The sequence below is a fragment of the Netta rufina genome (genome assembly GCF_964035555.1).
Source record: "Netta rufina genome assembly, chromosome: 10".
Taxonomy (NCBI): Eukaryota; Metazoa; Chordata; class Aves; order Anseriformes; family Anatidae; genus Netta; species Netta rufina.
In genome coordinates this window covers 18916333-18942052 of record NC_140133.1, presented here as the reverse complement: position 1 = coordinate 18942052, position 25720 = coordinate 18916333, and the positions used below count along the sequence as shown (strand labels likewise).

The following is a 25720-nucleotide window of genomic DNA, read 5'->3' as shown; positions in this document are numbered from 1 at the left end:
CATTTGTGGGTCTCAAACAACTTTGTGGGCTAAGTAAAGTGTGAGCAACATTTTTTACCATGCTATTCTATCAACTGAGCTTTTAAGGCAGCCTAATGAAAAGGAATTTAATATTTTAATAGCATTTTCTCTCTGGAAAAAAAAAAAAAAAAAAGTCTTGCTAACTTATTGAAGCAGGGCTTGAAATAACAGACAAAAACTGTCAGCAAAGCTGTGATGTAGTCTGGAGCTAAGTGAAAATTGTGACCAAAATCCAAGCCTACCCAAGCCCTGAGTTAAATGCCAAAATGCCCCAGGATTCCTCGGATCATCATGCAAGCTGTTAAGGATAACAAGCAGCTTATTTGTTTGACGTTCTACCCCCAGCCCCCCACCACTATTTTTTTTTTTTGGTTGTTCCTTTTGTGCTAAGTTTTTTATTTTGGGAGGATTAGGTACCTGGCAGGAGGAGGGTACAGCCTTTTGGGAAGACCCAGCAGGATTTCAGATTTTCTGTGGTCTTGAAAAAAATTGTGGTTAAATAAAAGCAAAGCTTAGGAAAAGTAAAAAAGAAAAAAAAGAAAAAAAAAAAAGGCATTGGGTATGTGCATAGTACAAAGCCTCTGTACAGCATTTAAATGCAATTTTTACCTTTACAGAAAGGACGCGCTGATTGGAAGGGCCATGGAGAGCTGTGTGGATTTCATCCACGCAATGCGTGGGTCCAGCCTTGGGAAATAAACCCCATTTGCCATGTTCTTTGAGGCCATTTGCAGCTTTTCTTCCCCGAGGAGGGACCGGGCTCTGTTACCGATAAATAAAGTGGAAATTTTGACACCAATTTCAAAGGGAGCTAAACTGAGCTCCATGAAAAGGGAGTGCTAGCATGCAATGCTCCTTTTCTTTTTGCTTATTAATGCAACTAATTAAATGTTTGTATTTTTTAAGCACTAACTGGTTTTTGATGGTTGTTTAGAGACTTTGAGAAAGTCAATAATTTTGATGAAATAAGACTGTAGGCTCCAGAACAAAGTCCACAAGGAATCCGTGATGTTGCTAGGATACAGCTATTAGTATTTTCAGTGGCTGGGATATTTTTTGGTGGGTTTTGTTTGTTTGTTTGTTGTTGTTTAATAGACTGGTCCTCACTTCTCCTACAAACAATAAAATATGCGATTGCCTGATCTCATTTACATGGCCTTGTCTCAGTCACAGCAACTCAGCCGAATTTGACCCATGAGTTTCTTTTATTTCAGAAGAAGCAACACAAGGAGTAATTTTGACCTGAGCTATACAGAGCACTTTTTATCTGGAGCTGGATGTCTTGGAGGTGCAGGATCAATGTCACAGTATGAAGTCAGTCTCCCTCTAGTGGTTCATTTCCAGAGGGGCCCTTGGTTTTACTGGCTTCAGTGAGAACAGAATTTGCTGGCGTGTGATGCAGAAAGTTGTGACCCTCTACGAGCAGCATCGAACTAATAATGTACAAGAGGTGAGTATAAAACCTGCTAAAACAAAACCAAAACCACTGCATTTTCTCTGTTTTTCTATTTTACAATCTTTATATTTCTTGCAATATCAGTACAAGATGAAGCTTTCCATCCCTGGCTTACTCTGCAGTCCAGGCTAACATGCTTGCTCGGTGTGTAGGATGAGACCCTTGCACATTGTTTCCTTCAGCTGTGCACCAGGCTGCCTGTAAAAAAAAAAAAGATCAGTATTTAATCTCATGTTCCACATCAAAGCAGCTGCCAGATGTGGTGCCAATAACATTCTTTTTGATTTAATATAACACAGAATAGCATGGTGGATGATGCTATTTTGGGATCGCCGTGTTTGGGGAAGCAATATCTAAGTGAAACACTGCAGATATTTTACTGGGAAATAAGGAAAGGAAAGCTGCTTGGAGCTTGTTTCCAATGTATAATTCAGCTCAGATTTGAGGTCCGTCAAGTTTCTCTCATTTCTGCCTGTAATCTCATCTTTGCTAGGCATTTGTTTCTTTAACACCTAAGATAGATCCAGTGCCTTAAAAATGTAGGCAATGGGAAGGTGGAGGGATGAAAGCAGAAGCCTACAATCTAAAGCTAAGTTAGAAATTCAGGTCTAACACCTGATGCGTGGGTTTTGATGCTGAGTTGAGCCAGTTCAGCTCCCCCAAAATGGATGGGTCAAGAATAAAGATCTAATGTAAAGCACACTTAGTTCAATAAATTACTTTACTTAACTGTAAAGGGCTTTGGACAAGGCTGAACCCTCCTTCATGAGCAATGGTAACCAACAGGGCTGTGACTGCAATGCATCAAATTGCCTGGAAAGACTGATGTCTTGAGCTAGCACACTGATCTGAGGCAGGTAGAGAGCTGGTGCTGCTTTCTTCGTGAGCGTATTCACTTCTGGCAAAAATCCTCCTGGATTTTCCTTGCTTTTTCACATACCAGGGATGCTATTTGGCCTTGCTTTTTGCTTTATAAACTGTAACAGAGAGAAAGCTTGGAGAAATTTAGGATTACCTGCCTCAGAGGTGAGCAAGCTCCCATTCAATTTTCATAGGCCCCTGGAACTGGAGGTTATAAGATGCCAGCATCTCTCTGTGCTGCACTGTACAGTTATGCAACAGCTTTAAGGGGCAGGTTTTACTTTTGTTTGACTTTTACTTAATGGCCAGCTTCTATTGGGCAATCAGGACTTCCCCATCCCTTAGGAGATTGTTTAAAACACTTTCCTTCATACTCTGCTGTGTAAAAGCGGCACAGTGGTTCCTACATGTATTAGAGTGGTTTTGGGGCTTTTTTTTTTTTTTGACCTTCATTTTTGTTTTCACTTTTCAGGCTGAAGTTTCCACATATAATGTCTGGGCCAAAGGTGATTTGGTTTTGCTTTTTAACTTGAGCAACTACTTTTGTTTATGTAAAAAATAGGCCTTTACTCCTTTTTCACAGCTCCACAGCTAAAAAAGTGGATGTAGAAATTCAGTACGCACATACTCCTGCCTGAGATTTGTTCTAGCGTCACTCAGAGACAGAAAGTTAATAGTAGCCCTATGTTTGTTAGGTTATGGACATTTACAGGATGTCCACAGATGTAGGTTCATGCCCCTGAAGGAAGCCTTTGGTGGCAGGCAGCTTGCAGCAGTCGGAGGGGTGAGCAGCCTGTCCCATGGAGCAGTGCTCGGTGCTTGCTGTCCCAGGCAGGACCGGGCTCAAGGCTGCCAGAAAAACTGGGGCAGCGAGACAGTTTGTTTTGAACAAAACAAAGTTATGCAATACCATTTAGTTCTGACATGTTCCCAATAAGCAGCAAATGAAGAACTCACTAAATACAGTATATCTCTGGCCATATCATTTGAATATAACTTGTTTCCATGACAACCTCCGCTTAACAGCTTGGCTGATATGAAATCATTCCTAGATGGGGGAGCTTTTGCCAAAAGCATTTGGATTCAACACTTTAATATCATGCTTTAGGTTTTAAAAAACATTTATTTAAGCTTTTGGAAGCAAATATCAAATCAAATCCCTTCCTCACCTCTGCTTTGGCTTTCGGTTGATCAGTTTATCTTCCTGGGAAGCTATCAGAAGCAGCTCCCGTGTTACTTAATATGCTTCTGAAGTCACAGGCAGTGTTTCAAGAGCCAGCGATCGTGACACCAGCGTTTGGTACAGAAATTACATTTCATGGCTGTTGGCTCAGTCTGCGAGCCAGCGGGGCACCGGCAGCAGCAGCTGGGCACAGCAGCCAGGGCTTGTGCGCCAGCCAGCTCCCAAGTCCATGAAGGTTTTATGCTGCAGCTGGCTCCGGCTCGAAGTAAAAGACCAGCTTCGGCTAGGCAGAGGTCTTCCCCAACATTTCACACGGTTATTTTTTTATTAGGAGCACCGAATAAACAAAAGCAGGTTATCTGCTGGGTGTTTGCTGAGGTGCCATACCTATCGCCTCGGAAATAGCTGTGGGAGGCTTCCAGCGTGGAAGCGCAACACGACTGCTCATATGGCGCTTGTTCCCTTCCTCGCTCGCAGGTGCTAAACTGTGTTAAAACGCAGCTAAAATAAGCCTAATGCTTTGCTAATATTTCTCATGCATGCAGGCATTGTAGTTGCCACAGCGATGTTATACAACTGCCAGCAAGGGAAGGGATGGTCCTGAATGTTTGAGGAGGCTGCCTGCCCCTCCAGCCACGGCCACGTTATGCTGCAGGGATCCTCCCCTCGAGCTGGGAGCAGGGGCTGTGCAAAGAGCCACCCGAGCAGGCAAATAGCAGCTCAAGCACGTGTGATACAGCCGGTGCTGCCAAGGCTCTGGGATCAGCACAGATGATAAGGGCAGGGTGTTAAATGTCAAGTAAGACCATGGAAAGAGTTATGTTCAGTGTTCCAGCTATAGTATGCTTGCTTCAACTTTAAATAGCCCCAGCAAAAAAGTACTTGGACCCTTGGGGCAAAGAGGTTCACGTGCTTAAAACTGAGTTCAGGAAAGCAGTGGCCCACTCAGAATGGGCCAAAATGGTATTTCCCACACCACTGTTTTTCCCTATTATTTTTTTTTCCTCTTATTATTTTTTTTTTTTTTTTTTTTTTTCTTTCCCACCAATGGTTACCTGGGAATGTTTCAGCTGTTACCCATCTGCAATCAGCTGATCTGATCTGCCTGCTGACTCCTGCTCTTGGCTGCCTGGTTCTGCTTTATAAGACCTTTCATGGCAGACAATCCCCTCTTTGCCCAGAGATTCTGCAAGCAAAGTGAGGATGTAGCTGGGATGGGACAAGTAAGTAAGGGACAGAGACAGGCAGTCCTGCTGTGGTGGTGAGCTGTAGTCACCTCGTCTCTGTGCTGCCTTGGAGCACGGAGTTGCACTATAACACAATTTGTGTATTGTAGGTCTGCTTGAGAAGGTGCAAAAGCACAGGAGATGGTATCAGCAGGGTTTCTTTAAAAATGAACATTCTAGATATGAGGCAAATATCAGTGAAATACATTTTTAATTAAAGTTCATAAATCTGTCTAAAAGTGCTACTAATTTCCTGGGACTCAATCTCCAAACTGTTTTTGTTCAAGGCATGCTGGCAATACGGGGAGGCTGAGCAGGATCAGGATGTTGTTCTCACCACAGTTTCTCCTTGTGAGATCCACCTCAGGAGACTCGTTCTTGCCTCTGTGTCACGACTTCTTAGAAATGTCTGTAGGCAAGGGCTGCATGTGCTAATTCAATGCATCCTGTGATTGCCCTTCCTCCACAGCCAGATTAATTTACTGTTATCTGAGATTCCCATGATGTACCTTGTGCCGCTGTGAGGCCTGGTGTTTACTGCTGTAAACAAGAAACAAATAGAGGCTTTACATGTCTCATTTGGAGTAATGATACAGGCTCTGCTGCCTGGTATTCACTCAGTGTCTTGGAGGTGTGGGGGCTGTACTTTGATATTGTTCCTTACAGCTCAGGTTGTTTGTAACATGGTAATTTGTTTTCAACCTGAGCTATAATGTTTTAAATGATGAACCGCTTGCTGATGGTGGAATCTGGAGGCTTTTGCTGGAGCGTGTGGTTCCTGTCAGAGGCGGTGGATTCAAGAGAGTTAGCTGTGTAGTACCTGCTCGTGGTCTTGGCCTTATTTCCAGTGAGATTGGCTGCATAGACAAAAATAGGCACTGCACTGGCAACCTCAGCAGGACACCAGAAATGCCACTGGCATGGAGGCTGTCTGCCACAGGCCCAGAGGTGAAGTGTGCCCTTCAGGAAACCTCCACCCTCCTACCTTCTCTTCTTCTCCAGCTCTCCTGTGAAAACCCAGGCCTGCTGTGCCTAGATACAACCATTTATTGTAGTACTTTGTTCAGGATGAACGTTTTTGGTGGGCACACCATTAACACAGCGGGAGAAAGCTTGGAGTGGGCATACCAATGAATTTCAGACTCCAAGCTTTCCCAAGCAGTCATTATCTTGTCTTCTATTTAAAGAGCAGTAAATTAAATTGCAAGAGATGGTGCAACTGGTTTTCCAGATCTTATTTAATTTGGCTAAGTAGTTAGCATTTTCCATCTGCACAACATAATCATTAACTTTTTTTGTTTCTTCACTGTCACTGTACAGACTGCTTTTTATGGGTGATCTCTGGCCTTACTTACTGTTAGATTTCATTTTTTAAAGGAGTGTGGCTTCACTGATTTTTCTTTTAGGAAGAAGTGCATATAAAATTATTCATCCTACTAAATGTGTTTGCAAGGAATCCTATGTGATTCATGGTCTTTGATCCTGCTATCGCTTATGTGGGTGTTTAACTTTACTATTGTGCATAGTCCCACCGGGGAGAATCTTAAATTAAGAAATACTATTACAAAAATAATGTGAGATTTTTAAAGCACGCATCCATGCTGGATTATGGGAAACGTCTCCCTTTAAAAGAAGCATGTAAGTTAAATAGGAGGGGGAGAAGATGAGAAGACAGATAAGTATCGCCCTGTCCAAGTCAGCTGTGTGCTCAAGTCACATCTATCGCTGCCTGTCACCACCTCTCTGTCCCTATGTCTCTCTGGTCCCTGTGTGCAGTTTGGGGCAGTGGAATGGAAGAAAGACATAAAACTGTGTCCAAGGGAGGTTTATGAAGATGGGGAAGGTGTGTGAGGAGTGCTGAGGTCCCTGGGTTTGTTCAGCCCTGAGCAGAGCAGGCCGAGGGGAGGCCTCATGGCGGCCTGCAGCTCCTCATAGGGAGCAGAGGGGCAGGCGCTGAGCTCTGCTCTCTGGGGACAGCGACAAGACCCGAGGGGACGGCATGGAGCTGGGACAGGGGAGGGTCAGGCTGGGGGTTAGGGACAGGCTCTGCACCCAGAGGTGGTCAGGAACAGGGACAGGCTGCCCAGGGACATAAGCACAGCCCCGAGCCCTGAGTTCACGAGGCGTTAGGGCACGGCTCCCAGCCACGGGGTCTGCTTTTTGGGCTGCCCCCCTCCACCAGCCGGCTCGTCCCCTCCCGTCCTTCCTCCCTTCCCCTCCTCCTCCTCCTCCCCGCGTCCCTTGTCCCCTCCCCGCGCCCTCTCCCGTCCCGCCCCCCCGATGCGGGCGGCGCTGCGGGGCCGGCCGGGGCAGGGACATGGCGCTCAGCCCCCCCGCCGGCCCCCCGGGCCCGGAGCCCCCCAGCTCCCCGGAGGGGCTGCCAGGAGGGCCGGGGGGGCCGGGGCTGCCGCTGCCCCTGCACTCGCCCTGGACCTTCTGGCTCGATAAGTGAGTGGGGGAGCCGGGGGGGGGGCTGGTTATCGGGGGGCTGGCTTCGGGGGGGAGAACTTTTGGATGTAACATTCATTTGCTGGGTGTCCCCTCCCCTTACGCTTTCAGCCAGCTGTTAATAAAAGCACTTTCCGAGCCAGTTTTGCTTTTGTGGTTCCCGATGCCGGCGCCCCGGGTGTTGCTTTAAGCCCTAAATTTAGCCGTGACGCGAGGGAGGGGGCCCTGGGCTGCCCGGGGGTTTGGGGTCACGGTGCCGAGCCCAGCCCGAAATTGAAGCTGAAATCCCGGCCTGCTCGCCTGTCTGCTCCCAGACTGTGCTTTTGTCTCGTTATTAACCTTCTGTATCGCCCCTTCCACCTTCTGGTTTGTTTCTCCTCTCCGTCAACCAGGAGGAGAAGTTCTCTCCCCACAAGCCTTGCTGCATGCTAACCGCCTTCCTCGCCGTGTCCTGAGCTTCTCCTCCCCTCTTCTGTCCCTTTTTTTTATTTCCTGATGGAGAAATAGCATGGCATTGACGAAAGCAGGCAAATGGTCTCAGGTCCGGCAAACCAAACCTTGTGAGTGACCCCGCAAATCATGCCTGGTTCGCCCCTTTGAACCCTGACTTCGTTGTGGTCAGGCTCAGGGTCTGAATTGTGTTTTCTGTTTGTTTGGTTACTTCTAAAAAAACAGTGTTTGGACCACTTCCGAAGCAAGCTATCACAAAGATCTGCTTGTTTACACGAGCACGGGGAGATAAGCATGTCCAGCTTGTATAATTTATGCCAGAAGTTAAAATCCATTTCAAGTTACTGACCTGTATCGTGAGCCCCTCACCCCCAAGTCCTGGTTCAGCTGCATTTCAGGCTTTAAAACTCAGTTACTCTGTTTGCTTTTCTTTCTCCCTCCTTCTGATGCCTTCTAAGTATTTAATTAGGTAGTGTTGTTCTTCCTTACTTTACAAAACCAAAAGTGAATGTATGTTTTAAAAAAAATTGTCACCAGGCGTCAGCATGTCTTTAGCCTTACCTACACTCAGCACAGTTTTGTTTACCAGCAACAGTAGCAGAATAATGACAGGGAACAATATTACTATTTTTTTTTTTTTTAATGTAAGTCATTAAAAAGCACACAAGAGAGCTCTTAATGGACGACTAGGAGCTTAGATTACTGCAGTGTGTGGAGGTTTGTGTGTCCACAGAGTCCCACTGAAGCATCTGTACTGTTTATTGGTACACCCACACGGTTTGCTGGGGGACTGGTGCTAAGGTTTGTATGGGATGAACTTTCTGTAGAATACAGCTGAGCATTTTTAACTTACTTCAGTAACACCTAGTGTGGAGCAGTGGTGTTGTGTCATATGATGGTTTTGCTTCTGAGTGCCTTTACGTATTACAGTGGTTTGGGGCTGAAATGCAAGAGGAAGTGAAATTTGAGGGTAAGTAGATGTTGAGATGGATATGTAGAGGTAGGCATCTTTCTGTCCCTCTATGGTGAGAGATCCATGGCATACATCCTAAGATCTCCAGCATGTGTCTTTTCATTAAGTCACACTCTTAAAGTAAATATCCAGGAAGCAGCACTTCCTCTAGCAGCTTGTGACATGCTTCCAAGTGATTCACTTGGGTTTAATGGCCTCATTTTTACCTTAGTGTCCCGGATTCATCTTCCACCTCAGGAGTAAATGCCTTTGTTTTATCCACATTAGCACTTGTTTCTCTAAATGCCTTGGCGTAGGTTTAAGATTTGAGGTCTGCGATCCTGTGACCAGGTTCTGGTTCACTGTCATTGTCACATGCATGTCATGGGCCAGTTGCATTTCCTGGAAGCGCTAAGCCTTCTTTCTTGGTACATGTCTAAAATATTAACAGTCGGATTTCACTTTCTTATATCTGACCCCATATATGCTTTAGGAAAGTGAGAATGATGAAGGTGTTTGGGAAAATATTATTCACTAGTTTGACAAGATCCCATGAATGATCTTCAAATGCTCACAGGCCAGCTGTTTCACATACAGAGACAGAAGCTGTCACTTTTTCCTGTTAAAAGAAATGAGTTTTTTTTTTTTAACAAGTTAATGTTTTAAGGTGATGTACCAAGTGTTCTAAATCAGAGGCTTTAGATCTGCTGTTTTATGTGTCCATTCTGCAGGTCTCAGAGTTGATACCTGCATGTCTTATTCATAGTGCTTTGCATGCCATACCCTGGTGATGTTACAAGGCCTGGGGAATTTCATCAGGTCTTGAGGATGCCTTTGGTGTCACCTTGGGAAGCTGATTCCTGCTGGTGGCTCTTCACACTCCTGCTCGTCTCAGTGTAGCTGTGAATTAGTGCACAGTCCTGCTCATAGTTGTCTCTGGCTTTTAAACAAAAGATTGCATGATTGCGTTTCTAGTTTTTGCAATGCCCTTTATTGTAAAATAAATAAATAAATAAATAGACGATACATGTACTGTGATAATACCTCAGTGAATGTAATAATGTAAAAACAAACCAGGTTAGGCACTTGAAACTATCCCTTAATGGGATTTGGGATTGTAGATCTAGATACAATATGTGTGTAAATATGAAGATGGTGAAACTGATTTGGCTTTTTGATGTGTATGTTTGGGCACAATGCAAGTAATCCTACCTGGCGTTGTGTGCCCTCTCATGATTAAAGCTGCACTAAGTAAGCCTTTCCCTGCTAAAATAATAGAAGATACCAGTACTAATAGCTGTCCGCTTTTTTCAGCCTCTCAATGAGAAGCCAGAGGTTTTGTCAGTGGTTACAGTTCGTGGTCCAGAGTGTGTGTATGCACTTGCAGTGATGAAGATGTCACACGTCCTTGCAGAAAGACGTCTTTTGAAGATCTAAGTGCGTCTGAGCTGACAGTTCTGCTGACATGCCACTTTCAGTCAACAGTGAGGAAAATACGGGTACCCTTCTTTACAAATCGCTGCTATCAGAAACTGTACGCAGATCACAAAAGCCTGGTACAGAAGTCTCATTTCCAGATAAGCGCTGTCACAGATGCGCTCATGTCAGTGGAAGTGTGTGTGAGTGTATGCACACAACAGTGCTAGTTTCATTGTAGGGGCCTGTCTGCCTTTTCTTCTTGCCTCGCTTCAACAGTGCTTTTTAGGTAATTTTGTTTATGGTTCAACTCTTCTGTATCTTTGAGAGGAAGAATATGCTAATGAATGTTGTCAAATGTAATGCAATGTTAATAGACAACTCCAGGAAAGTGAAAACATTCTCACATAAATACACCCCTATATGCTGATTTTCCTCTCCCCAGTTTATAGTGATGAGATCTATATAAATAATGCTTAGTAGACAACTGAGCTGTTTTCATAATAATTGTGAGTCATTATAACCGAACACATCAAATATTGGAAACTAAACTTAATAATTTCCCTTCTTCCCTATAGCAAAATCCTATTTATCTGGAATCATCTATTTCATCTATTAAAGCTCATGAGTAGGTGGCTTACAATGAAAAATGATGGTTAATATTATAAAAACGTTCAACCTGGTAAATGCATTTTGACAGGCTTTGATGGCTTGAAATCAGTCTTTGTCTGCATTCAGGATGGATTGCCAGATTTATTTAGTTGCCACAGCATGTTTTTGAGTTTAAGCTTTGCAAGTAAATATTTTGCTTATTCGTACCCAAACCAGTGTGTCTCAGCACTGACAGTGGTATCTTCAAAAGTGCTCGGCAGCTTTTAAAGCTCCCGCTAAAGCCGTGGAGCGATTCCCGCTGGGAAACAAAGGCCAGTGTGAGTATGTATGAAAAAAAACTTCTATCCTTGGCTCTTCGCAGGGAAACAGAAGAGCTACAGTTCAGCGTCACATTAACATAAGCACAACCACCTGGAGGTTTATTCATGCATAAAACAATGGAATTTATCTTTGTCTCTTGTTCTTTATTCGTGCTGGAATAATAAAGGAGTAGCTAAGCAAGCTGGCAGTAGGATTCAGCTTGGGTAGGTTATTTCTGTTTCCATGCTCCACCTCTTCCTAATGCTCCTGCAGTTTACAGGGGTGGGCCTGACCTCGTTAGGCAGCTCAGTTCTTCCAGAAGTTGCACTGAAACTTCTCCCATAAATATTCTGAAGGTGCAGGAAGGTGCTGGGAGTCGCAGGGCACGGAGCAGGAGAGCTGCTGAATATTTCATGTGCAGGCTCCGTGGGGAAGCTGGGTGTGCATTAATGGGTTGGTGGCCCAGGGGCTGACATGCCCACCTCCAAAAAAGCCTTCTGTGTCCAGCTGCTTTCTGACACAGCCTTTTCCCTCCTGCTCCTTAGAGTCTGCAGTGCTTGTTGAGTTGATTCAAAACAGCACCATGGCAATAATTCAAAATTCATTGTGGCGCATCAGCTTGATGTTACTGTCGATGGCAGTAAAACTATCCCAAATGGAGGAGCCCCACAGTGACCTGCAAATGCAGACCCTTAAACAAAGCTTTCTGTTTTGTAGTAGAATATGTATTGAGTTTTTTTCAGGAAGGTACACAAACATCTTATTACTCCTAGCTTACATTGCAAGTGTTTGTTGCAATACGTATGGAAATAGGAATATCTACAGGTTTCTTCATTAGAAACTCATCTAACACTTGTGCTAGTTGAATCTAAACTTATTCTGTGTACTTGGTTAAAAAGAAATCATTTCCTGGGTTTCAAGGCACAAAACCTGCTCAGTTGTCATCTGTATTATCTGCTGAGTTCCTGGGAGGCTGTGGCAGAACAGCTGCAGTTCATTGCTGTCAGCAATCTGCCATTTTGAATGAAATGCACTTTTTCCTTCTCTGGCTGTCTGTGATTTAAAATACCGTTTCTGTCCTATACTCACGCGTTCAACCCAATTTGTGCAGGTGTAACTTCTGCAGCAAATGGTCCTGAAACTTTTAAATTGCTGCATGCTGTCATTTTATCATTTACAGCGCCTTCTGTAGTATTTGCTTAATAAGGTTTAGGGGTTCATGCTCAGACCCATAAATCAGTGGCACTTCACAGAGCTGGGTGAGAGGCTGACATAATGCAGTGTAATCTTGTGGGCACAGAGTGCTTGCCAGGCAGGTTACTAAGAATAAATGAGTAGTCAGGCACCTTAACTTTTAAAACAAATGATTTGCTGGTTGATTGGTGTTTTCTGCCAGCTGATAATGTTTTTTTTCCAGACAAACCATGATCTGCAGCTATCAAAATGAACCATTTGATGACCTTGGAGTGGAATATTGTCTTTCATTCTTAGCTGATCTTTAAAATGGCGTTAAAATAACTACATGGCTACCGTGATTATCTAGATAACCTTTGAAAGCTATCATTACAGGCTGGATTTCTCTTTCATTTGAATAGACCTTACCATGGCAGCATCTCGGGAGCAGTATCAGTGTGAGCATGCAGAGGGGATGCCACACGTTGTACAGCAGAGTTAACCCCGTAGGTGTTGGTGATCTGCAGTCAGCAAACTGGCAGTAGTATGTAAGAGAAGAAATTCTTTGAACGGTGGTATGAAACAAGAAGAGGCAAAACTTACTCATGTTTTGCCTATTTAAGGTCAATAGTACATGACACACAGTGAGATGTGCTACTTCTGGTCAGCAGCAAGGAAAAAGTAAGTGATAGCTTGCAAATCCACAATTCCTCATTGACAAAAACACCTGCTGAGTTTCCATCTCCTTTAACTTACTACTTTCATTGTTTTGTGTGTTTGAAAACTGGCTTTGGTTAAATACTTGGAAATACTGTGGATTTTTCTTTTTGCTCTTTAATGGTGAGTGCAGAGCACGAAGATGCCACCAGTCACTATAATAATTCCTTCTGAGCACACTGAAAGCTTTGTTTGTTGTTATTTTCACATTATCAGTCTTTCCCGTGGGAGTTTCTGTAGTTCATGAACCACAGGACTCAGACCTGCACTATATTGATTTCTTGTCTGTTTTTTTATAACCTCTAGTTAAATTAATTACTGAAATTGGGGCATCAAATGCCCTGTTTTCTTGTTGAGTCCATTACAGTGGTGTAGTCTTGTATCCAGTGATCATTAGCTAGGCTGTCCTATGCTGGAAAAGACGGAGGAGTTTCTCTGCTGCTTTTGTGTGCATTTTAAAGTCATTTTGCTTTGATAGGAGCCCCCCGAGAAACCTGGGGGCCAGCATTAAAGTTTTGTTGATCTGGTGCTGCTTCAGCAGTTTTGCTTGTTTAATTATTTCATTTCTTCTGTGTGGATTCCCCTTCTGCCCCAGAGCCTGAATTACATCTGTAACAACTGAGAGTTGTTGTAGTGCTTTACATGCCCATCAGAGGTACTGGGACAAGCAGCTGCAGAGACAGGAGGGTGACTGGGATCTGGTTTGCCCTTATCCTGGGATCTTTCTCCAGAAGGTACCCCAGCATCAGCTGGATTCCCATGTTATCTCCTCTGCTTCTGTTTTGGGGTTCAGTCTTCTGAATGCCATCCTTCCTGTGCAATGGGAGGTTGCTTTGTGATCTTCGTTCTGTTTTACAAATCCTATGTCAACTTCTGAGGAGGAAAATGCTTCTGGTTTTAACAAATTGAATGAGCCCTGGAAATGTTGACCTCGTTCCCACTAGGTGTGCCGGAGGGTGTGTGTTGGGATTGTCAGGTGGGTGGTGATGGGGACACCTGGGGATGTGGTGGATGTGCTGCCCTGCATTGCACACACCCCAGAGATGGCACAAAGGCTGAAAAGGATGCAGTGCTTCAGTGCCTGAAGGCAGCAGCCCTGCTTGGGATGGGAACATGGGAATGGTCGGTGTGAGGGTGACCCGGAGAAGCTCACCCTGTCTGGTGTACAGCAGCGTAGCCCTGCGCCCTGGGTGTGAAACAAGCCCAAGCACCTCCTGGCTTTGTGGCAAGTGCCAGCAGCAGACACAGCTTGAAGAATGAATTGTTGCTGGTGGAAGGACTGCCTGAAATCCCAAATTTGCCGTGTGGGTTGCGTTAGGTGGCTCACAGCACTGAAACCAGGAGCTGTCCTTTGGCACTCTGCTTTCCCACAGCCCGTACGCGTCTCCCATAAAGCACTGAAGTGCTCTGCGGTGAGATCAGCTCAGTGTAACAGCAATACACCAGTGAGCCCTGCATCTTTTTCTCCTTCCATCCATCCGAGGGATGCAGGAGCAGGGCCGGGGGCTCCTGGTGCTGCGCTGGGCTGGAGCCCGCTGCCACCTGGCGGCCGCTGCCCCCCCTGCGGCACGCCGGGGGTCTCGGGGTGCTGGGGGTCTCGGGGTGCCCCTGGCTCTTGGGAATCACTGGCAAACAACCTGGGGATGCGAGCTTGGGTCTGCAGGTTCCAGACAAATAACTTTTTTTTTTTTTTTTCTAACAGCTGAGAAGTGTGGCGTGGCAGTTAGCAGCATCGATGTTTTTGGTTTAAAATCTGAATTTTATCTGCTTACTGAAAGTGATTTCATAAAACAGCAGCTGGGGTTGGTCTTTATAGGTCCCTTCCAACCGGATGACTCTCTTCAATTCTAGTCTAAAATCCCAATTTACCTGGCAAATCTCTATTTACTCAAAAGTACTCAAAACAATGGAATTCCTCTCTTTAAATGATTAATTATGATTAAATTGAAGTTTACTGGATAACTTTGATTTGTGGATATTTTATCTTCACACTCGTGTGATTCACTTCTCCCTGTCTCCCTTCTTCCCCCTTGTTAAAATACATTTTTATTAATCCCTACTTTCTTTCCCCCCCCCCCACAAGGTCACTACCTGGTACTACAGCAGCTGAATGTGCCTCCAACTTGAAGAAGATTTATACAGTACAAACAGTGCAGGTAAGGCTGGCTTGGCTCTAGCGACTGCCACACAAGAAGAGCAAAACTTAAGGTGTGAAGCAGGATTAACACCCATCTGGGTGAGTCACGCTCATGGCTTTGCTCAGCTGTGGTAGGAAGTGTAAGCATTATTGTGCGTGATCGTGTGTGGTATCACATAGTCATTGTTTGAATTTCATTTGGCTTTCCAGACCAGAAAAGGAGGAAATATTGGCTTGATCAGGCAAGCCCACCCATAAACTTTCCAAAGTTTCCACTTGTGCCTGTGCTGCATTGTTATACTTGATGTGTTTTCAAGTATTTTTCCTAACTTTTCTCTAAGTTTTAATACAGAAAATCATTGCATGAAGACTAAATGTTACAGCCTGTGTTTTTATTTTTCTGCCCTGGAGCATGACTTTTTTCTTAAAAAAATAAATAAATAAATAAAACTAATCTATCAAACTGACACATCAAAAGGCTTTTACATGTACATCATGCAACAATGAGAAATTCTGCGTGTTTGTGTCATCTGCCAGTGCCCATCAGCGGGCATCTCTTGCAAGTACATTGCATTTCTGTTTTATACCAGAGTTACCATGCCTGTGTTAGCAGGAATGGTTGCATCAACCGTGCATCAGAACATCTCTGTCAAGTTTGAGCTGACAGCACCAGTGGGTTTGTTTCAAAACCAGCTACTCTGGCTCTTGTTTGAACTGTTGGAAAAAAGGTCAGCATAAGACCACAAAACAGTGTACGCAGTATCTGGTAATGGCCATTTTCCCACTCTGAATCCAGCCTTTATTCATTAAATTATTGGGCTTTATTGTTCAAAAAGCTTAAGTTTTTCTTTTCATGAATTTGGGGCTGAAAACACAAAGAGTCCCTCTGGGAAGACCCAGGCACGAGGCCAGGTAAGCTCAAGGGGGAAAGCTGGAACCAGTGCTTGGTGTTGGCTCTCCTGTGGGAGCCCCTGTTTGTGCCTCTTTTTCCATCTTCGTTGGTGAGAGGAGCAGCACTGCACGATGGCCCAGAACTTAATATAAATGTTCCTAGTTCTCTCCAATTTTTCATACCCATTTTTATATTTTTAATAGTTTTTCTTCTTTTGTGACTGGATGTTGGTAATGGCTGTTAAATGGAATTGCCAAGGGCTACAAAATCTTATCGCATAATGTTGCAGTCTTTGTTTCGAAGTCATGCTAACGATTAAGTATTAGATGAACTAATACTTAATTAGTTGTACTAATGCTTAATGTTGCATCACTACATGTTGATGCAACATAAGTCTTTAAAATCCTTTTTTCTTCCTGGCTGTTGGATGAAGAAGAAAGGGAATTGGGATCCCTTCAATCATCCCTCCCTGTTGCTCACCACCCTTTCTAGGTGCCTTTTATCCACCCCAAGCACATGTGACAGCTGCTGCTCTTACTACCAGAAAAGCTGGGATGTATTCTGATGGATCCTGCATCTTTTCATTTCTCCCCCATTCCTGTATTAACGTGCATCTTAAGTTCTTTGTCTCATGAAAATTTGAGAGCTAGTTAGGGATTTAGTTCAACGGAATTATCGCTGTTTCTTTGTAGTTCAAGGTGATCCCAGTGAAGTTTTAGACTAGTTGGTAGTGACACAAGGTGGAGATTTTATGTAAGTATTTAACTTCAGTATGTTAAGGAAGTTTAGTGTACTGGTTTGTTCTGACATACTTCAGTATAAACACACACAAGTGAAATTGCAGTAAGTTTCATTTTCTTATAATGCAGAAGGTGACAGGTCTCTAGGAGTAAGATATGTGATGGTTTTAGAGAATATGACCAAGGAAGTAAATTCATTTGAAATGTATTTTCTTGTGTTAATGCAACTAGTGTTTTTTTCGTTTATAAAGAATTTCTGGAGTGTCTACAACAACATTCCTCCTGTGACAAGCTTGCCCCTGAGATGTAGTTACCACTTAATGCGGGGAGAAAGACGGCCACTTTGGTAAGTGTGTTATCATCAGACACTGCTGGGAGTGGGCACTGGGAAAACGTGACATGGGGAAAGGAGGCAGGGAAAGGAGGTGTGGGCCAGGAGCATCACCTTTCTGCTGCCCGCAAATGCCTGACCTTGAGACCTGCAAAAAGTATCCTAGGGGTTATGTTAAGCTTAAAAGTGACTTGTACTAAATAGAGTCATTATTAAAAGTGCAGGCTGTAATTTAATTGTCCACCTTTGAACATAAATGTCAGAAATTAAATCATGGATTAACAATTAAGAAATTAAAATGTGCCTTTGAAATCTGGTTCAAGACTGCGCAGAACGTTACTTGTCTTTGAAACACGCTATTACCTTGCAAATTTTTCTTTGCAGTGAAGGTAGCGTAATAATGATGCAAATAACTGGTGTGTCCTTAACTGTTCTTCACCTGTACAAAATTATGGAGTGTGCATTAAAATTTACTTACAGGCTTGGGTTAAAACCAACGTAAGGCATTATGAAGTGGTGCATTGCAGCAAGTCCCTACTTGATTGTGGGATAGTAATGAAATAAAGTATAAATCACTGATGTTTTCCTTTCAGAAATTGAGTTTAGCATACCTTCTTCCTGATCCAGTTCCTTCACATCTTAATTATCTTAAACATTTACTGAAGAGATTTGATCTTTTTGACATCATTTGCACTAGATTGTAATTGGATTAGGGTTCTCTAACTGGATCATCGTGTCTCTAACTGGATGTAGAGTTACTACAGGAGGTTTCTGTCCTAATCTACTGAAGAGGCAAATACTTCTTTAAAGTGAAACGCATCTGAAGATCTGTGTTAGTTTTCTAAAAAATACTGTGACTGGCCAGAATAACTAAATTGGGTTTGAACAAAATGTTGGTGTCTGTATAAATCAGCTGGGCCAATATGTGCAGTTCCTTGATATTTTTGAATGGATTTTTTCCTTCTAGTCTAAATTCTATTTTGATAAATCACTGTTAAAGGTGTAAAATGCAAGGGCTTTTCCTGAAAAAGATACATCTGTTTTAAGACTAGGTGTGTGTGCTGCCTCTTAGGGAAGGGATTGTAAGAGGTTGGTACCATTGGTAACCCCCTGACTTAACAGTAATTACTGCAAAGAAGATTTTCTCAGATTGCAGTTATGCTATACTGGCTAACCACAGCATTGTTTTTTAGAGGAAAAACAAATTCAGGAGAACGAATTAGGGACTTGCAGAGGTTTCCCTCCTTCTGCCACAGGTGTTTGTGTGGACCAGTGGGACATCACTGATCTGGAGAGTCTCTGTGGCTTTCATAATGGCTTTACACTGCTCCAAAAGTGACTTTTAGGTTGTGCCTATAACTTTGCTTTTACAGAGCCTTAACAGAATACTAGAAACCCTAAAATTTAAAATTTTACTTAAAGAATTGTAACAGAAAACTTGAAAAGTTCAGAAGTTTATGTTGTACCTTTGTCTTTAAAAGACAGTTTACAGGTTGTCCTGGCCCTAGACAGCTTCAGTCTTTTTAAACAAAGACAATTTCTAGTTGTCACAAAACTGAAATGAAGTATGCTCACGTTTTTGTATTGAAATGGATAAATTTGAGACTAATAAGTTGCTTTTGTGAAAATATGTGCCGGAGTTCTTCCAAAATAAAAGGTTACCATAGTAAAACATAAAATTGCTTTGTGGCTTGTTCCCATATCGTGTGCAGCCACTTCAAAGCTAGTCTGTAGCCAGGGAAAATGTATATATTTTCCAACACAAAAAACTTGGGAGAGGGATTAGGTGTTGAGAGATGCAGTTCATATGAACAATGGAAGAATTATGTCTGATGTCAGAAGTCATAATTTGAGTCATGCTACCCGGGGTTAGTAATTGCATTTCCAATGGGATTTTTCTGGGAAAATTAACCCCTGAACGTAGGTTTATCTTGATGTGGATCTGAATGCTTATTTTACTGATCTATTTCCCATAACCAGGGAAGAGGAAAGCAATGCCAAGGGAGGTATATGGAAAATGAAAGTCCCTAAAGAAAGTACGGTATGTAACACTGACTCTTTCCTTTTTGATTTTTTTTGTAAGGGGGTTCCTTTAAATTCCGTGTGATAAAGCTGTTGTAAGACTTCCTAGTTTTGACATCACCCGATGCAACAACCAAACACCATTTTAAAGTCTGTAATCTTTTGCTTTAAGACGGTGAGCAAAAGTTTTATTTTCAGCTAATTTGGTATCTCTTGGTTTTGATCACATTTGTCAAGGTATTATAAATCAATTGAAAGCTGCAGCGTTGTATTCCATTTGACAAAGATGGTATTCTATAAACACCTTTGTTTTCAAAACTCAGTTTGATTATAGGCATGCAAAGCAAAACATAGAAACCTCCTCCTGTTAATATTACAGCCAGAACCTCAGTAATGCTCTTCAACAATCCACACGTGTGGTTCAGCACAACTTCCGGAGTTTCACGAAGTGCTAAATGCTCCCAAGTTTTGTGTCAAACTCAGTAGGACTGCTTGTGCTTGGCACTGCTTGTATGTGCTACGTGTGGGAGTGAGGAGCACTGTGCCTTCCTCAGGACAAATGAGGACTAAGGCTTTCTCTCCACAGGTAGCGAGACCCATCTAATGTCTTTCTTCCCTTGAAAGAGGGAAGGTTTTGTTTGTTCTCTTTTCCTCATCCCCCTTGTGAAGGCTCTGGTGCTCACCAAACTTATTTGTGAGCCAATTTAGCACACTATGATTTCAGGGAAAAAAAAAAGCTTATTTTTAATTTGAGTGTATAGCTAGGAGAGTTCATTTTAATGAGTATATGGGGTAAAGGAGAGAAGAATAGTGGGATCATCCCCTTTGGCAAGATTGAGTTTGAGGTTGGCAGTCACCTCACTTGTACATCTTGTAAAAGTAGTGCTTCTTAGTTTTCAGAATTTAGAAATGCAGAAGATAAAATGTACAGGCATGTTGTCGTTCTAGCCCTGCTGAAACAAATGACTTTCTGTATGCTGAGTGTCACAGCGCTGTCAGATGCATGCAAGTTACTTCAAATGCCTTTTCCTGTGACCTGCCACAGGGAAGAGGCCTGACCTATTCACACGTTGTGTGTGTGCAGGTGGGGTCTGGATCAGGCCTTTAAATGCTAAACATGAACTGTAAGAAAAATCTGACAGCCTTGCAGAAGGCATTAAATGCTGAAAGATGGTACTTGAAACTTCAGCCAAAAGCTAATTGGTTTTGCCTGTGGGCTCTTTTCCATATGTGAATTGCAGCTTTCCTGCCTTCAGTCCCCAGTGATCACAAAAGACACTGAAATTTTGTTTTTCCTATTATAACCCAAGGTGTGAAGATTGTCGGCAGTGACGAGAGGTTTTGGGAGCCTGCATTATTGTGTGGTGCATTTAGGGACCCCAAAGAAGCCTTGTTTTTCATAGAATGATCACCACTTTCGGACATGAGGTTATTTTCTGATATCTCAAACTAAGTACCACATGTCCCTGATCACCTCTGAAAGGTTTAATGGGAGATGAACCTGAGTCAGCTTTTAGTACCTTTGTAAATGGCATAAAATATTATTTATGCCTATTTCTCAGTCTTGGCTTCGTGCTTCTAATCACCACACACCCAGACCACATCTCCTTGGCCAAGAAGAGCCATCTTGTACAGCCCTCACTGGAAGATAATATGCTAGAGCAGTGCTTGCAGAGGGTGTGGAGGGAGGGAAACGTAGTTATTTCTGAAGATACCAGTCTTAGAAGTGGTATGAAAAGCTGACCGACAAAATACTGACACTTCAATGTTGTTGCATGTGTACGGTGACCCTTCTGTATGCTGGTTTTTAATACGAAAACTAATACTTTTTAGATCCTTATAAGCCTGATCCTGCAACTGCTTACTACTGGATGAAGTGCTTCCTACCCATGAGGCCGTGAGGACAGCTCACGGTAGCGAGCACTGCGCCCGGTAATGACTGTGCGTGGTCATCTCACCTTAATGTACGGACTGGACGCTGGCAGGCAAGGGCATCATCTCGCAGGCTCACTCTGACATCCCAAGCTGCCTCGTGAGGCATGGCAGCAGTTCTTCCCATAGCGTAGCTTCATGTTATGGATAGGATGAGGTGGTAATGAGTCACAGCAACGTCTGGTCCTTTGTAGTCCAGAAGATGGCTTAGGAGTACTTGGAAGCTCCATTAAAGCAGTTTATTGGTTTGTCATCCCCATAGCTGCTTGCTTTTTGTTTTAACCCAGGCGCGTTTAATTGCTATTCCTTCTGCTTTTGTTTTAACCGTGGTGCATTTAATTGCTTTTTCTTTTTAATAGTACTAAAATTCAAGTTAATTTCAAAGAGCAGAAAGGCATTCCTTAGAAGAAGTGTATTAATAAAATCTTTATGGTGATATAGCAAAATATGTATATTACAGAATACATCGATGTCTATATTTTCCATCCCTGTAAATGCACACCTTGGAGCATATTACTGAACGTGTTGATCCAGAGGCATTCCAGGATTTGTATGGTCTTTTGCTTAGGTAATAAATGCCAAAAGCAAATAACAGTGTAATTGGTCTAACAGAGCCAAAGAAAACTGGCAGATAGTTGTTGTTCCCCCCCGTTTTAACTCTCTAGTGTGCATCTGAATCTGTTGAAAGACAGGCTTATTTCGTAGTCAAGGCAAATCAGACTTGATGTTTAAATAATAAATCCATTTAACTTGTTGGTAGGGATTTCTGGTGCTTTTTGTAGCATGGATGGTAATGCTTTTTCATGGTAAGGCTCTACTTGTGATCATTTGTTTCTGTCTTTTATCATGGGAAATTCTTGGGAATTCTACTTCCATGCTGTACGTTGATTAGTGTGTTCAGGGTGGGTCATGGACACAGACAAAGTAAATAGAGTTAAATATTAAATATCTATTTTAACAATTCTTTGTAACAGTATTTATTTCCAGGGTCTAAACTCTTGCTCAGACTATATTGAAGAAATTAATAATATAACACAGCGTGTAATTGCAACAAACACTTTTTTGTTTAGACAACCTCAGAAAGCTCAGTTTTGAGTACATTCTCTAGCAAACCAAACTTTTAAATTAAGAGATAGTAAAGCAAAAGTAACTTTTCTTCTTCTTCTTAGGCAGCAGTATGGAAAGAGCTCCTGTTAGCAACTATTGGAGAACAGTTCATGGATTGTTGTGCAGCAGGTAACTTTCAAAAACACTATTGATATCGTATCCATACCTACCCTCAGGAAGAGGAGGATGAGATATTTCAGCTGTTCCAGTGCAGAGCTACCTATGAACTCCAGCTGAACAGCCTGTGTTCCTGGGAAGCCAGCGGATTATCAAGGTTTTAAATGTCTATCTCTGCCAGCATTTAAGTGATTAATATTAAATTCTACAATGCCAGAATTCTGGAACACCAAATAACATTTCTATACCAGATTGTTTGTACTGTCACAGTTGGAAGCAACTGAATTAGATGCCCATTAGCTGTCGTGGTGTATTCTGGTTATGGGCTGTTTGGGGAAGCACCAGAGCAGACCTGAAGCACAGAGAAGCTGTGTGGTTTGACTGTGGTGGTGTTAAAAACCCATAACAGAGCTGTAATGGAAACCTGGGTCTTCTGAACCCCAGCTTAGCACTCTAGCCAGAGGTGATGCTTTCATTATCACTTAAAAGCATTGCTTAGGTCAAAGTAGTCTTTAGTGTGATTTAATTTACGTAAAATTCTTGAAATACCTTGCTGGCTTACCGGAAAACAGTCATTAATTATCCAGAAGTTCATCTGTGGTTTTTGTTCAGATGTAATGATTTAATGCAATCACTTTCAGAATAAATGTCTCTTCTGTGCTTACACATTTCATTTGGAAATGAACTCCAGGAAGGTGCTGGGAATGCCAGCATGCTTAAGGTGCATCAGCAAGTGCTGCCCCTCAGACACAGGCAGCAAGTATGAGCCTGTGACCATCTCATGTGTCTGGGCTCAGTTACAGAGCTGCCTCTTCTGTCTGGGTGATGTGAATGGTTCTTTTGCATCATCTCTTGTGACGCTGTTTGCCTCTCCTAAACACAAATATCAGATTAAATTAGCTGTTACAATGATACTGAACAACCAGTTAGGAAGTGTTCCTTCACTGCTTTATCACAAAGGAGAAAAAACCAGTTTCTGAGGAAAAATACAAGACAGCTAATCTGCCTCTGCAGGCTTTTGCTTGCAGTATTTTATGCAGTATTATTTAAGGTAGATTTCCCTTAGTAGTTTATATTGCTAAACAATCTGAAGAATCACAAGATTACCTCCTGGTCAAGGGTAAGTGTTAATAAAGATAAATTTTCTTGAGGCACTTCATTAAAACCATTGTGAGGTAATATTTGCAATAGTTACTATAAATAGTGTTTGTTTCTTTCTGGTAACTGTTTTGTCTGGTTTGAACACTTGTATTCCCTGCATTGGAGAATGTTCTTTTGTTGCTTCAGTTTGTTCAACTTCTGGACACTTGCACAGCACATAAGTATCGAATTAGACATGTCTCACTTTTCAAGTATTTTTTTTTAATGATGCTTCCTCTTCCATGCAGATGATGAAGTAATAGGGGTTAGCGTCAGCGTTCGTGACCGTGAAGATGTTATACAAGTCTGGAATGGGAACGCTTCCTTAGCGAGTGAAGCAAAAGTTTTAGAAAAGATATATAAACTTCTGCCACACACCTCCTTTAAAGCAGTGTTTTATAAACGTAAGTATTTTTACTAGTTCATTTCCACCGCTGTTAGAGGAGCGAGATGCTGGTGGGATATTTCCATGGGAATAACCTCTCTGGTTCCTCATTAGCCATTTAGAAACACAGCATCTCTCCTTGCACTGAAATTTTCGCTTAAGAATTACAGATGGCCCTGTGCCTTCAATGAGAGTTAGCTACCATTCAAAGCATAGAATATTTTAGATTTAATTTTAGAATGTTTTTAGCTTTATGCTTAATACACCTGATTCCTAAAGTTATTGAGAGACATCTTGATAGCTGCCAAGACTGCATGCTTCTTAATGTGTGTATTGATTTAGTGGAACCAGTTACAGACAGGATTTTCAGGGATCCCTTTCTTTAGACTCTCTATAAATATGTAATCAGAACAGTGTGTTCCCAAAGATCACTCCTTGGCACATTGTCTTCCTCAACTGCTTGTGCATCACTGTCTTTCCTCTTCATCTTTTCAACCCCCTGTCAAAACTTACATGTTTTCTTTTTATTTCTCTCCCTTAGCACACAGAGAGCACCATGCTTTTGAAGGCAGACGTGGAAAACATTAAGCGCAGTCTTGTGCTCGACACTTAGTGTTTGGAGGTGGTCTGAACGAGCAGAAAGATGGCTGGAAGTCCTGCAGAACCACTATGTGCAGTGGCCCTCTTGAGTTTCTAACACTTCAGATTGGGCTATTGCTGCTGAAAATGAGGAAACATGGTTACCCTGCCTGCCAAATGTGCCATTCATTACTTTTTGTTTGGTTGTGTTTTCAATTCTTCATTGTTTCTTTAAAAAGTTATTTTGGCCACTATTTTTTTTTTTAATCAGATCATATTTATTCCGATTTCATTAAGATAGAATGCTTTGTTTTTCTGTACTGTACTTAGTTAGATGCAAATGTGCACAAACATGATATGCTGCTTTCTCTAGATGTGCTGTGCATAGAGGAATACTGGCTTGGTGAAATGTGTTTTCAATTTTCATTTTGAGACATTCCTATCATGCTAAGATTTACTCACTGTCTTTGTCCCAAGAGATGAAGGAGTTGCACTGCATTATCCTAATGGACTATGTAATCTGGTCTTGCACTGACAACAGCACACATGCTGTAAGAGTAAAGAGTGAAGAATTCACTGAATGAACAACTAAAGAGACACGTTTATATTGGAACTGACCCTCTGTGAGATAACATTAACAAGTGTTTAAAGTGTGATGACTTCAAAAAACTCTGTTCAGGCTCGTATTGAGAGATCTTTAGGTAAGAAACCCTGCAAACTCTACATCTGCTATTTAAGAAGGGTTTGTGTCTTTATTTTTTTAGTGTGTGATATTTTTCTGTACACTATTGGAAAAAGTCATGAATCATTTCTAATGCGTTTGACTAACTGGATCCCCATCCCTCAGACTTCTGCAGTTATTTTAGTCAACAGAATTGCTGTTGACTTCAGTGCAAAGGAAGAAAACCTATCACACAGTTTTTAAGATATCAGGGCTCCTTCGGTCTTTTTTTTTTTTTTTAATTTAAAGAAAATAAGTGGATTTTGTTTTACAGCATGAATGTGAACATTAACTGTGCTACTCTTTAAATGTTTGTCTATATTAATTATGAGGTGTCAGTTTGCTTTACTATACTACCAAAGATTTAGTTCCTTTTGCGAGAAGAGGCTGCAGCGTAGAGAGGAACGTGTGCTCTGCTCAGCATTACTTCATTGGTAAGAGTTCTTGTTTGGCAACTGTTCAAATTGCACTGATTTCCACATGTTTGGAGTATTAAGAAGCAGCCATTAGAATCAAATTTAAAAGTAAGGATTGCACATGAGGTTTTTTTTTTTACAACTTTGTATTTATGAATTAAAACTGCAGTTAATGAGATTATTAATTAAAGAAATAAAGAAGTTTTCTTAGATCAAATGTCTTGCTTCTGTGATTGATTTGAGACAAAATGTTACCAGACCTGCCTTTTTAAACCTGTGTTTTTCAGTGAAACTTCTCTTAGAAGCTATCTACATTTTGTTTACAGATTAAAAAATATAATTTATTTATTTTAAATATATATATACATATATTTTAAAATGTTTTT

At 42.1% G+C, this 25720-nt stretch overlaps 1 protein-coding gene across 1 annotated transcript; it reads left to right on the top strand.

Annotated features, from left to right (window-relative positions):
- Positions 1-6996: 6996 nt before the first annotated feature.
- Positions 6997-25271, top strand: EIF4E3 (eukaryotic translation initiation factor 4E family member 3). The gene is made up of 7 exons (XM_084292718.1): positions 6997-7195; positions 14899-14971; positions 16836-16930; positions 18896-18956; positions 22039-22105; positions 23482-23637; positions 24160-25271. Exons 1-7 carry the CDS (start codon positions 7065-7067, stop codon positions 24204-24206), a joined length of 630 nt encoding a protein of 209 aa, XP_084148844.1. The 5' UTR covers positions 6997-7064; the 3' UTR covers positions 24207-25271.
- Positions 25272-25720: the final 449 nt, after the last annotated feature.